Consider the following 14,801-nt stretch of genomic DNA (forward strand, 5'->3'; position numbering starts at 1 on the left):
TTACATTTTAATAGAAATTCATGGTGGTCATGTCTAATTTGGCATGACACCATACATTTCAGGCTTAGTACCAGTTGAGAATACAAAGCTGGTATTAACCCCTTTATTACCCAGTGTGCCACTGCCATCAGGGTCTCTGGACAAGCCGGGTAAAGCGCCTGGAAATGGCGCTAAGAATCAACGCACCATTTCCAGGGGCAGCTGAGGTTTTTAGCGTGGGGGGGCCAAGAATGCTTGGGCTTTACCACGCTGAGAATCCCAGCCCCCAGCTGCTTAGTTTTACCTGACTAGCGATCATAATACAGTGGGAGCCCACGCATTTCTTTTATTATTTTTTTAAATAAAAAAAATTATTGGGCTTCCCTGTATTTTGATTGACAGCAAAGCTAAAGCCAGGCAGATGGGGGTGGCAGCTGTCCGCTTTATCTGCGTTGAGAATCAAAAGTACCGCAGAGCACTACGTCATTTTCTTAAAATTATTTATTTATTTTTACACTACTATAAGTGTGAGGGATCCAACAGGCAATCTCAGACGCTGTCACGCCGAATGGGCATCTGTGATTGGCTGTTGGAGTAACCTGGAATCTGTCCATGCATTCTAGATGCTAGAGTGTATGGTCTGGTTTCTGGTTACTCCAGCATCCAATCACAGACGCCCACAGACGCAAATATTTTGCTAGAAATAAAACAGAAGACATTTAGGACTCCATCTTTATTTCCCAAAAAAAACCCTCTGACGTAGTTGGGCGAGCATCTTTAGCTCTGCTACATCTGTGCAAGGAGGCAAACATAGGTCTGCTCACAAAGACTCAACTGAGAGCAGTCAGAGACTTTACCCGAGTGCACAGCTGAGGCCAGTCAGCTGTACCCTAGGTGAACTCGACTGATGTCATTGCAACACTGCTGTAAAGTGGACGCTTGTTGGCAGTGAGAGCATTGATGTCAGAGTTGGGTTTAACTGAGGGCACAGTTGGCATCACCGCTTTAATTAATTGAAAAAAAAAAGACAAAACAAAAAACCTATGAATGGTGACGTGTTTAAGATGTCACGGAAGGTCCTCTAACCCACGAGGTAACAACAACATCACACCAGACTGGTCACATGGCTATGACATCATGGAAGGTCCTGTAGTCAGTGGAGGTTACCCAGGGGCAAAGCTGTACGACCTCAGCTGTGCATTCGGGTGATGTCTCTGACAGCTCTCAGCTGAGTCTGTATGAGCAGACCTGTGTTTGTCTCCTTGCACAGATGTAGGAGAGCTGATGATGTTCGCCCGCCTTTGTACTACATCGGAGGTTTTTTTTTTGGGTAATAAAGACGGAGTCTTAAATGTCTTCTGTTTTATTTCTAATAAAATATTTTTTTCTCTGTGATGTTTTATTTACTCTTAAAATAACAGACCATCACAGACGTTGTCACAAAGTGGGCATCTGTGATTGGATGCTGGAATAACCTGAAACCATCCCATACATTCTAGCACCTAAAATGTATGGTCAGATTCCAGATTACTCCAACAGCCAATCACAGACGCCATTCTGCAAGACAGCATCTGAGATTGCCTGTTGGGTCCCTCACACATATAGTAGTGTAAAAATAAATAAATAATTAAAAAAAATGACATAGCACTCCACAGTACTTTGATTCTCAGCGCAGATAAAGCTGATGGCTACAGGCTGCAACCTCCATCAGCCTGGCTTTACCTTGGCTGGCAATCAAAATACAGGGAAGCCCAATAATTTTTTTTTAATTATTTAAAAACATAAAAAACAAAATGTGTGGGCTCCCGCCATATTTTGTTCGCCAGTCAGGTAAAACCAGGCAGCTGTGGGCTGGGATTCTCAGCATGGTAAGGCCCAAGCATTCTGGGTCCCCCACGCTAAAAGCCGCAGCCTGAAGCTGCCCCTGGAAATGGCGCATTGTTTCTTAGCGCCATTTCTAGGTGTTTTACCCGGCTCGTCCAGCGGCTCTGATGGCAGTGGCATACTGGGTAATGAAGGGGTTAATACCAGCTTTGTATACTCAGCTGATACTAAGCTCGAAATTCATGGTGTCATCCCAAATTAGACATGGCCACCATGAATTTCAAGTAAAGAGTAAAAAAAAACACAACACATAAAAAAAGATTTCATTAGAAATACAATACAAAAATTTTTTTAGAAATGCCATCATTATTATAAAAAAATCTTTGGTCCGACGTAGTCCACAGGGAGAGCAATGTTAGCTCTGCTTCATCGCTCTGTACAGACAAGAGTGTTTACAGAACGAGAAGCAGGCTGACAGTGAGGGTATGATTCCACTTGCGTATGACTCCTGTGAGTCTCACATCAGTATTGTGGAGGTGGCACTGAGCTATAGTTTGTTTGTTTAAACGTAATAAGAATATCTGTGTATCTAACTAAATCAAAATCTAGATGTAAATGCAAAATTATCTGTCTGTCTATGTAGCCATTGCACAGACCTATAGTATAATTTAAAGTTGTATAGTCATGAAGGGGTTAACCAAAGATAATGAAGCCAAAATGTGAAGCTACAAACGCTTATCAGTAGTGTCCACACAGAAAGAATGTTTTAATGAACATCTGTTGGGAGAAATAGGGGAGTGACACTCCCATAAATTCTGTGTATTATTTTCAAGGCCGAAGGTGCCTTCTGTAATAATTAAGTTTCTTTCAATATAATAATGAGCTCAGTGGGTATCGCTGACTCAAGGAGAGAGCATGTTGTCTGTGTGTTCTTTGTCTTATATACATTGATATATATCGGCACTGGTATACAGCATTAATGGGGCACCGTCTCTGGATCCTAAACGAAGACTCCATTAGCAGTCTTGACCCAAAATTCCTCCCTTGACAGTTTGGCGCACTCAACGTGGAGCTCCTTCAAGGACGCATTACCGACCTGCAAATACCGATCGTTTGGATGTCACGGACTGAGACCTCCCTCCGCTCCAACCAGGCTGATCACCTACAACCCTCGGTAAGTGTTACATATTTTGTATTCACTGCCGTTGTGGTTGTTCTTGGAGAGGAGGGAGTGACGGGCTGTGTGTCCTTATCGGTGTTAAAAGGTACCTGATTGTGACTCAGGGGTAGTGCCCGCTGGAGCTCAGAGCGCGATCCCAGCCCTGAGGTGTGGATCGAGTGTCACACGGGATCCAGAGGACGGTTGTTAGGGCAGGAAAGACGGTGGTGGCTGGATATAGCTAGTTAGACTGACCCGGTCTGTAATTAAAGACGCGGGGGGGGTTCCCGTGGCTGAAGATAGGGATTAGGACATTAATTTTGATACAGTTGACCAAGTCCGGAGGGAATACCTTTTGTACCCCTCCTCCATATCCCGAGATACCCTTATTAGGGGGTTCCCGTGGCTGAAGATAGGGATTAGGACATTAATTTTGGTGCAGTTGATCAAGTCCGGAGGGAATACATTTTGTACCCCTCCTCCATATCACGGGATACCCTTATTACTATATAGCTGAGGAGTTGCCAGCTAGTATAGAGGTGTAGCCTTAGGTGCCGGCCGGACTCTAACGTTCACCGCATAGTTATATTAGTGTAATCCAGACACCACCAAGATAGTAAAAATGTTCAGACAGAGGAGACAGAAAGCTGAGAGGCCTGAAGGTTCACAGAATGTGTTAGAGCTAGTTGCAGAGAAGGGAAGAAAGCTGTATATCGTGCCTTGGAGATGTTTAAAATGTTAGAATTACCAAAAGGAGGTCGGTTACAACCGTCACTATGGGCAACAGCATTGAAAGCAAAAAAGGGCAAGTTAAAAGACAGGAGATTGTTGAATGATGCAGAATTGTTTGGCAGAATATCGCAGGCATTGCTATCAGAAAGATATATTGAGGTTGAAGATGAAGATGAGCGAGAAGATGTTGTGTTTTACTATATGTTACCCGAGTCCGAGGACAGATCTGAGGGTCCTCCGACAGGTTGTTTTGTTGCTGCCCCACAACCTGATCCCCATTCTATTCCCCGTCCCGGAGATATTCACAGATGCTGCAGTCACTAGACAGCATCCCTTAACCCTTTCCACACCCATACCCCTTTTCCCTCCCATACCTGCAATGCCGTCTCTCCCCTCACCGGCCAGTCTGCCGTCACACTCCCCAATTATCAATTCCCTCCCCTTGGATCCCCCTTTTTTCCTTAGGACACATAGTGAGCCTTACCCCAAACCTGACAAGGAACAGCCCTCATTTAAATATGTCCCTTTCAACCCCATCCAGTCAGCGGCATTAATCCCCTGCCTGCCAGATCCCAGCATTAACCCTATGCGATTTTATAGGAAGATGCTACAGGTCCATCAGTTATACTCAGCTGCGCGGAAAGACCTAGATAATCTCACCAAAGTAAAAGCAGGAGACAGTTTTTGGCCCTTAATGGAGCCCCATCTCACAATGCACCCAGGCACTGATGACACTATTTTTTTAAAGTGGACAACAGTATTGTGCCGCTTTAAAAAGATGGGCTCAAGATCAATTTGTGTATACAACCGCGCCGATGCAGCCCCCACCACAGCCCATGCCCCGACAGGGCCCAAACCCCATATACGTAGCTCCCAATCAACAAAACCAGCAGAGCCAGCAACAGAATTGTTGGCGTTGTGGTCAGTTTGGTCACTATCAAAGAAAATGTCACACCTCCAAATCTCAGTGTTTGGCCAGGTACCCTCAAAACCGTAACCAAAACTTGCAACACATAAATTTACAATAAAGGTGTTCCCTGTAGATTCAGTAATGATCTACCTGAAGCCAGGTGTGCCTTTTCCCAGAGTATCACAGTATCCCTTTAAATCAGTTTTAGGAGATTTTCCAAGATACTGCCCACAGTCCGGCTGCACCCAGGAGTCTGCCCCAACCTTCCCTAATGACACAGGGGGGAGCCCCGGACTGCTTGCTTTTGTTGCAGTGATTTCCAGTCCCAAGCTACCTGTTTTAATGATGCTTTCCATTCCACTCCATCAATCTTAAGGTTTCTATAATATATGTTTCTGTAGTACCTTTGTTTCTGCCGGCTGACACGGTACAGAAATATATTTTATATATTTCTATAGTGAAAGTTCTGCCCATGTTTTTTTTCTTGTATCTGTTTTTCCCACTAGCTGTTCTAACATCGCGCATCCTGAAGGAGACGGGGGGGGGGCATAAGTCAGTGCAGGGATGTGTGGGAGTGTTTTCAGTAAGCTGCTGCTAGTCACAAGTTGTAGAGAGCAGAAATAAAAAAAAAAAAAAAAAAATAAGGAAGTAGAGAAAAGTAAAAAAAAAAAAAAAAGGAAAAAGGTAGCTTCAGCAGATTTACAAAGCTGTTTCTGTCTTATGTACTAACCAGTGCTTTTTCCGGCTGGTGGAGTGGATTTTGTTTAATCCTTAGAGGTCAAAATTTCATAGGAGATTATCAATAGTATTCTGCTGCTATTTAAATAATTAAATTAATTTTGCAGGGAAAAGTATATTTTTAAAATATACAAATTAGGTTTTTTTGTTTTTATGGTTACGTTTTTGTTTTCTATTATTTTTGCATACAAACTGCCAATATTGATTATTTTCCTTTTTTTTGTAGATATAGAATATCTATGAACCCTGTTGTAAGGTTTCAAAATTTCCCAGTAGAGTATAAGTTATATTTATTTGTTGGTTAATCTTATTGTTTACTGTTATAGATCTATATATTTTGCCAAAGTAGTATATAAAAAGGGAGGAAGTAGATATCTATTGCATTTTTCCAGCAGTAGACATATTGGATAGGCTTTAAAGCAGGCTTTAAAGCTGGCCTTTCTTTTGCAACAGTTATGTCATGTTTATTGGATTATTATGAATGTAGGAATATATGTCTGTTATAGGAATGATCTAATCTATATTTCTTTTAGTCTTTGTTTTTATAGATGAAACCAGATGTTGGTCGATTCTGCACTGGATTTGCTACAGTTCACACAACATGAGGTAATCTAAATTTAGGCCACTCCCTCCCCTCCTATCGGTACAGAAGGAAGTGACGTAAGTGCCTCTCTACATGGGTGGAGCAGAGGTAGGTAAGATAGTCAAAATGTATGTAGGATGTAGATCTTTCCTGTTGTCAAATAAGCTAGGTACGCCGAAAAGAAAGTCTAGATCTGAGCTGATGGAATCGGATGGAGATCCCCGTATAGGTGCAGCTGATCAAGAAGCAGTGAACGGGCCTAGAGTTGAGGAGTCCTTTACCATGCATAAAGACCATGCCTTGGTGACACCGGTCACGTCAGTGACTTCTGTCACTCCTTGTGCTCTTAAATCCCTACAGGATCAAATGAACCAATAAGAAGTGGAGTGTGAGACGCAGGGAGCCGGCTGACTGAGGAAGGTCTGTGGATGAAGGGCGGTAAGCTTTCTCTGCCATGAGATCTCTTCTTAATGATGGCCCAAGTAACATGGACTAACATCTGTGAAAGTTGGATATCAGTGTGCGCTTTGGTGACGCCAGGGTTCAGTACCCAGGTAGATAAACTCACCCAGTCTTGTGAAGCACGTTTTTAAAACAATGAGGAAAAACTGTAAAGAGTCTGTAGAAACACCCTGCACCTGCTCTACCCATTCTTAGAGACTGCAAACTGATTATAGATGTTTATCATGAGCACGTTGTATGCAAGTCTGTGCGTGTTGTGTAGATTTCTTTCCAGGTCTGGTCAGAGGCATTCCAGTGCAGAAAACGACGTCATTTTTGAAAATCCACATAATGCAAGTGGTATGTAAAAAACAAACAAACTGATAAGTTGTAAATCAAGGCGTGTTATATTTCTCTTTAGTGTGTGTTGTGTTTCTCTTTAGTAATAAATAGGTTCCAATGTAAAATGTTGTTCTTTGGTCTAGCGCAAACCACGTATAATTTTTATATGATTGACTAATTAGAGAAATAAACAAGTGTATTTTCTAATTTCAGATCCTAAATCAGAGTTAGTAGTATATGGTTTTCGGTCAGGAGACTGATTAATCCTAAAAGGATACAGAAAATTCGATAAAGCTCAACGGCAGGACAGCATTGCAGAAGGGTCGATCCACTGGAGCTGCACTAAGCGTCCTGCTCATATTTATCCTTTACAAAAACCCTGTACAGTCCCAAACCATCATTGCCGAAACAGTTAGAAGAGAGGACTTAGAGAACCTTGAGACATGGGAAAGTCCAACTACAAAGGGTGAGGACTCGCCTAGGGGTCCTTGGTCTCAAACCGGTGAAGAAATCCCATTCCCCTCTCCACCCATGCCTCAACGTTCAGTCAGGCAGGATTTCCCAACAGATCTTTCTTCCTCTTTTCCTAAGGGAACACAGTACCCTTAGTATTTGGAAATGGCAGAAGTAAGTCAAGGGGGACTGTTAAGGGTACGAATTGAGTAATCTAAACTACTTAATTCAGCCATTTCATAGACCCAAAAATGTGGTTTGGTTAATGTAATCTAACCATTTACAAATGTTTTTGTCTCCTACTAACTCATATGAATATATTCAGTGATTTTCTTTAATATAAAATGCCAGCTATGGATTCTCTCATCTCGGGAAAAGTTTTGGAAGAGTTTATTCCATCACGCTGATGTCTTTCCGGTTTAGTCTCCTGAGCACTGGCAGTTACACGCGAGTTGACGTCACATCTCAAAAACCAATGGACCCGACACAACCGAAGCAGAAAGCGGACGCTATTCAACCCATTATTCCAGAAGAAGGTTTTTCCAAGTCTGTGCCACAAACTGTATACATGAAGCCTCATCATGTTTTGTTGTTTTTTTTTATCAAGAGCAGATTATCCAGGTTCACAAAGTGGCCCTAAGTGGACTAGCACTGACTAAGCATCCTCCTTTTTGTTTCATATCCGGAAAGAAGAACCATGGACAATTTCCAAATGTCCTTTTGTTTTTTTTTGTTTTTTTTAATTATGTGCTAGTTTTTAAATAAGGTCTAGATTTAATTTTTCTTAATCAGGATAATGTGCCCTAATGAGAGTAATAACGCCATTTCTAATAGCCCCTATAAATCATAAAGTTATGTTTAATAAATAAAAATAAGTACTTAAGGGGGGGAGCTAAAGCCTGTAGTGTTAAATTAAACAACCGATTTCATGAAAAGCCCGCATATATAGATATAGATATAATTAAAGTCCCAAGGGCAATAGGTTAATTAAATAAGTCCCAAATAATAAAATATACCTAAATGGGGAAAATTTTTAAATTTAAGGTTAATAATATTCACAGATATTTTATTAAAGGGGGGACTGTGGAGGTGGCACTGATCTATAGTTTGTTTGTTTAAACGTAATAAGAATATCTGTGTATCTAACTAAATCAAAATCTAGATGTAAATGCAAAATTATCTGTCTGTCTATGTAGCCATTGCACAGACCTATAGTATAATTTAAAGTTGTATAGTCATGAAGGGGTTAACCAAAGATAATGAAGCCAAAATGTGAAGCTACAAACGCTTATCAGTAGTGTCCACACAGAAAGAATGTTTTAATGAACATCTGTTGGGAGAAATAGGGGAGTGACACTCCCATAAATTCTGTGTATTATTTTCAAGGCCGAAGGTGCCTTCTGTAATAATTAAGTTTCTTTCAATATAATAATGAGCTCAGTGGGTATCGCTGACTCAAGGAGAGAGCATGTTGTCTGTGTGTTCTTTGTCTTATATACATTGATATATATCGGCACTGGTATACAGCATTAATGGGGCACCGTCTCTGGATCCTAAACGAAGACTCCATTAGCAGTCTTGACCCAAAATTCCTCCCTTGACAGTATCACCCGCCATGGCGCACACTCTCCTGACAGGAGCGCCTCAGCTGCATGGAAATACATGCAACTGACCCCTACCTGTCAGGAGAGAAGCTGGCTGTGCTGGGTGATACCGATGCGAGACTCGCACAGCGGCAGTCAAAATTCAATTGAGTCCATGGCTCATGGACTCGGGTTAACCGTGACGTCACTGTGAACATGGCCAAATACAGCCAAAGACTGCAGAGTGATGAGCAGTGCAGTGAATATACCCGTAAGTCAATGATCGGACCTGGAAGCAGAAACGGCCGGGAGACAGCGGCTGAACAGTTCTGCAGGATGCGTTACGGGAGCGGTAAGTATAATGACAATGTTTATTATTAACTATATACTTTATTTTACAGCCCCCCTCCGCCCCATTCCATAACTATAAAGTCCAAGCTCGGGATTCGGACGCCAGTGCGTGTTATCTCTGACCCCGAATACGGACTTTACAAAAAGTTCGGGCAAGGCTCCTGATCCCGAACATCGGGGGGTTCACCCATCACTAGAGAGAAGTTCATGGTTAGTGGACCTGAGGTTCAAGTGTTAACAGACAGCTGAGTTTGAGGTGTGCTGTGAGAACAGACCACTACAGAATGAAGTACGAGCAGTTCTGGGTGTATATTGCTAATTCCTGCCTTAGGCCCTGTGCGCACACTGCGTTGTTACCCGCGGGGTGTTTTTGCGTTTTTTTGCTGCAGAAATTTCTTGAGAAAATGATTGTAACCTTTCTGCAGACATTCCCCAGCAAAACCTATGGAAAAAAAAATTAGCTGTGCGCACACTTCATTTTTTTCTCAAGAACTTTCTTTCTGCAGAATTTCTTGAGAAAAAGAATGTGCATGTCACTTCTTTTCTGCAGGTACCTGTGTTTTTTGCCATAGATAACGTTAAAAAAACGCAGGGACCAACCTGCAGAAAAAAACGCATAAAAAACGCGGTAAAAATGCATTTTTCGGTGCGTTATTGGTGCGTTTTTTGAATGCAAGTGCGCTAATCTTTCAGATTCAAGACATTTCTTGAGAAAAATCCTTTTTCTAGTGCGCACAGGGCCTACAGGGGTGTACTAAGATGCTATTCCATGCCAGCGTCATCACTGGTGACACATGTACCTGTGTCTGCTGTCACCGCTGATGACTCCAGCTTTAGGCTGAGTGCGCATGATCCCCAACACTTCCGGTCATGCGCACTATAAAACCGGGTGTACGCGTCCTGGCTTCAGAGAGGTCTAGTGCCATGACCGGAAGTGCTGAGACTTCTGATCATGCGCATTGAGCCTAAAGCTGGAGTCATTAGCGGTGACAGCAGACACAGGTACTTGTGTCACCGGTGATGACGCTAGCATGGAATAGTATGTTAGTATGTCCCTGTGGGTGTGCTAAAAAACTAAGAGGGCAGAATGAGCGCAGGAACGAACACGCCCTTGGGACTAGTCCCTGCGCTCATTAGCATATCATAAAGGATCTTTTGAAATACCTTTTCTAAAGATCCCTTTATCTATGCTACTGTATACAGGGACAGTTAGGCAGGGATTAGCAATATACACCCAGAACTGCTCGTGGTTCTGGCTGCATATTGCACCTGACAGGTTCACTTTAAAGTTTTTTTCTGCAATTTTCTTTAAGTAAACCTCACCCAACACTTAAGTACATTACCCCATCTTAATTCTGATTAATGTTTGATGTGTGTTATATAACGAGAGGGTGGGGATAAATGGAACCTCGTCACTCAAAACAAGACCTGTCAGTGCTCCCGAGATGTCTATATAGTAAAAACTGAACAATTCCTAAAACAGCCAATATGTCTTTCCTCTGTTACTCCTCCTGGAACTGTTATTAATAAATCAACAACTTGCCATTAACATGTCCCTTATTATTAGGTGATTGGACAGTGTCTGTCTAATGACATGTCCCATTGACAATACGAATGTTATTAACCCTTTTTAATGCATTTATACAGTGCCCGGAAGAACAACAGAGGAACACACAATCATTTTCTCATGTGGAACGCATGAGTATTTATGTCAGCAGAGCTGATTCATGCCTTTAAATTGAAAGTTTAATTAGAAAAAGACCTACTGTTTACATCAGATTTTTATGTTTTTTTTTTATATCTCTATATTAAAAAGAAATACAATTTTTACACTGGCCATTATTCTACACTCTAACTTCCTGTTCTTTCATGAAATGCACCTTTACATTACCAGCAATAGACTCTACTCCTATCTTGTATATTTAAGCATCTAATGAGCGTGTGCATGGTCAATGTGTAGGGAGAGGGAGGAGGTGAGCTGTGACATTGCCTATTGTGATTGGTGGATCCTGTGCATACAGGTGTTACCTATCGTTGAAATCCTGTCTGTGATGATAATGAAACTTCTGAAAAGTCTTCTGTAAAGAACAGAAGTCTAAAGTAGCTCTATTGGTCAGTACTAGTAAAGTTTCCAAGATGACTAATATTTCATTTTAATTCATAATGGAAAAAAAACCCAAAAAAACTCCCCATAACATTGTCATCTTAATCAAATGCATTTAACACAAAATCTGCTGGGTCATTTTCTGATGATACATTACCTTTAATAATAATCTGAGCTAAACTTTTCCATAAAAATGAACTTGCTGGAAATGTGTAAGTGAACACTTAGTATAATGACTATATTATAATATTGGAATTGTACAATTGTTGCAGCATAAATTAGTAATTGCTAAAAGTAACCGGACATCCGAAAGTGGCGGAGTAAATTATTACTAAATGAATCCACAAGCGCAGATGATGTCTAATGTATCTTCTGGTGGATCCAATGCTTTCTGTGCCCAAAAACTCATACTGGGAAAATACAATCTAAAAATACAAGAAAATATGCCAGAAAATAACCTTACACATATAATGTATCAGCTGGAAGCACAAAGAAACTATATTATATTTATACTGTAACATATAAATGATTGATAACTTGTACAGTACAGAACGGGAGCAGATTATATATGTACTGTGTATATGTATAGATACATATATATTTATACTTTTTTAATATATATATATATTATATTATTGTAAGAAATAAATATATATTGAACAAAAAATATATATATGAATGTATATATATACATATACATATATTTATATATATAAAAGAATAAATGAAGATATATCTATATATTAAAAATAAATATATAACCATATATATATATATATATATATATATATATATATATATATGTATATATATATCTATATCTATCTATCTATCTATATATATATATATATATATATATATATATATATATATATATAAAAACTTTATATATACATATATATAATATTATATATATATATATATACATATATATATATACATATATATATATATATATATATATATATATATATATAGTACATGACATTACAGATGTAGCTAGAAGGAAGTGATCCCTATAAAATATGCAGCAGGGGTGAATGTGGCATGTAATATTTTTTGGGGTGGCATCACTTGACTTTAGTTAGTGCAGTAGCTTTAGTGGCAGTCCCATGTAAAACTCCTGAAAATACATAGTGATATCACAATGCCTTGTGCCAAAAAACAAACTCAGCACTGCCACAGTGCATCAGCATATACCCAACACAAGCAGCGTGTAGCAGTCAGCATAGGCATGCAGTATATGGAGATACATCAAAAAGATAAGAGTTCTTACCCCACTAAGTAAGCCAGAATGGTGAGCTGAACAACACGGAATAAGATCCCCACCTTTTTGTTCTTGGCAATGACATATTTTTCAGTCTTATAGTCAAAGAATGACATGAACAAGCCTTTCCATGCGACCTGCCCCATGCTGTCTGCTCACATTGCAGCAGTGAATGAGGCAGAGAGGAAGGGAATGCAGCTCTGATTCCGGCACAAGCGCTGAAACATGAGAAAGAGACAGCTGAACCCTGAGCCACTGCCGTCTGCATCAGCCGGGGCAGTCAGCGCACAGAGGACAGTGAGGGAGATCCCAGGGTCACTGTCAGTACACACTCTAACTACTGCAATAAATAATTCATCCCATCATTTATTCATGAGGTTTTGGATCTACACCAATCAGAATTCTCACTTTTAGGCAACTTTCACACTACGCTTGTATCTCTCTGTTAGCGGCTTCTGCATGAATGCTGAATTTTTAAAAAGTTTTACAGCTGATGGAACCATTGAGGAAGGTGAAACAAATGGGGTCCAAAATCTGAATCTATGGAATCGATTGACAATTTTCTATTTTCTTCCACAAGTGTCCGTCTTTTATGCCAGAAAAAACAGCATTGCAGATTACACTATGTTTTCCATCAAAAGAGACAGTCACTGTGGCGCCCTGGACAAGCCAGGTCGTCACAGGTACTGCAACACACACCCCCACCTTGAGCCAGGCACATCAGCCAGACACAAAATCCTTGTTGCCTCCCTCCAGGGGCTGCTGTCCACACCAGGTGGGGTGGAGCCAGGCGGTTGGCCCCACCCACTGAGGAGTTCACAGTCCTGGAGGCGGGAAAAGGAAGTCAGATCAGTGAGGGAAGTGCAAGTGAAAGGAGTGAAGTAGTAGTGGAGGAGTAAACTGACGGTGTCCGGGTGTGTGGCCCGGGCACTAAGAGCAAGGTTGGCAGACGGTGGTGGCCGTCTGCAGGAGAGGCGAATCAACGCGGAACCGTAGGACCGGGGACGAGCGGTGGCCCGCCGGTACCGAACCGGGGAGCGAAGTGAAGCCAGCACACACAGGCAGGGCCTGCGGACCCCGGCCAGGCTTGGAGTCGCCATTAGAGGTCAAATCTGTCAGTGACCGGAACCCCAGGGGTTTCCTAACAGCCAAGACCCGATTGAAGGCAACCGTCCGACCAGCGAAAGGAAATACAGCTACCGCCACAGCTAGAGTTCCAAGGGCCAGAGCCTGCGGGCAAAAGGGCTCCTCCCGCACATATACACGCTGGGGAGCGGGTTACCGGTGGGAATTCATCGGGACCGAACATACACAAAGGTGCAGGGAAAGGCAGCCACCACCAACCGTCCGGGAGAAGTCACAGCAGCCGGCTGCGAGACCCATCCATCCAGCCGTTTGGTTTACCAGAGACTTTGTGTACATTTGTGGCTGAGTGAGTACAACCGTGCCGTCCGGCACCACGCTGCGCAGTCCAGACGACCCTGCACCTTGCCAACCCTGCCTCCATGTCACCTCACCGGGCCCCGGGACCACTAACCCCTACCCACGGATGGGGGAAACAACATTCCAGCTGCTCCCTACCATCGCTCCCGGGATCCCTGTCACCAGCAGTGGTGGTGCCCAACCTCACCACAACCCATGGGTGGCGTCACGGACCAAATCCCCCAAACCAAACTACCACCTTTCTCTCACGGGCGAGTAGCGCCGCTCGAGACCCCGGATCCGGCCCACCGCTCGAGCCACCGAGCAGCCATCGCAGCAGCGCCGGACCCGAGCGTTAGCGAGCGCAGCGCAGCGGCGTCCTCCCTGCCCGCGATATCATTACCAGAAAAAAAGTTTTCACCGGTAGATTTTGTTTCTCTACTTAAACTCAATGGCTCTGTCGGGTTTCAGTCTGAATCCCATTTTTCTGGGCTTTAGATAGAAGCCCCTAACAGAGATCTCAAATGATGCACAGATGTAACGAAAGTAGCCTAATGGTACGTGCTCACGCAACGGGTCCTGACCTGTGGGGCCGCAAGTCTCCTCCGCAGGAGAAGGCAGGAGACCAGGTCAGGGTTTGAAAAGCTGCGGTCTCTCTCTTCTGTTCTCCCTACAGAGAATGCTTGCAACTCCGCAGAAAAGAATTGACATGCTTGCGGTTCGGAAAGCCGCACCGCAGATCAGTCTTCGCTGCAGGCCGTACACACACAGTGGGCACAGGATTTCTATAAATCCCATTCTCTGGGCTTGTACTGTACAACGCACCATTTTGGACGCAGGGTAAACACACTGCATCCAAAACGCTGCTAAGATTGATCGTGGGCACACACCTTTAAGGTCGCTTTACACGCTA

General features: G+C 42.5%; 1 protein-coding gene across 1 annotated transcript in view; it reads right to left on the reverse strand.

Moving 5' to 3' along the window:
- Positions 1 to 12,763, reverse strand: part of P2RX5 (purinergic receptor P2X 5) — a 185,376-nt gene extending 172,613 nt beyond the window's left edge. The window contains exon 1 of the mRNA XM_075333149.1: positions 12,476 to 12,763. Within this exon, the coding sequence (XP_075189264.1) occupies positions 12,476 to 12,612 (137 nt within the window). The 5' untranslated portion in view covers positions 12,613 to 12,763. The remainder of the gene's footprint in view (positions 1 to 12,475) is intronic.
- Positions 12,764 to 14,801: the final 2,038 nt, after the last annotated feature.

This window comes from Anomaloglossus baeobatrachus, chromosome 2 (assembly GCF_048569485.1).
Source record: "Anomaloglossus baeobatrachus isolate aAnoBae1 chromosome 2, aAnoBae1.hap1, whole genome shotgun sequence".
In the NCBI taxonomy this organism is placed as follows: Eukaryota; Metazoa; Chordata; class Amphibia; order Anura; family Aromobatidae; genus Anomaloglossus; species Anomaloglossus baeobatrachus.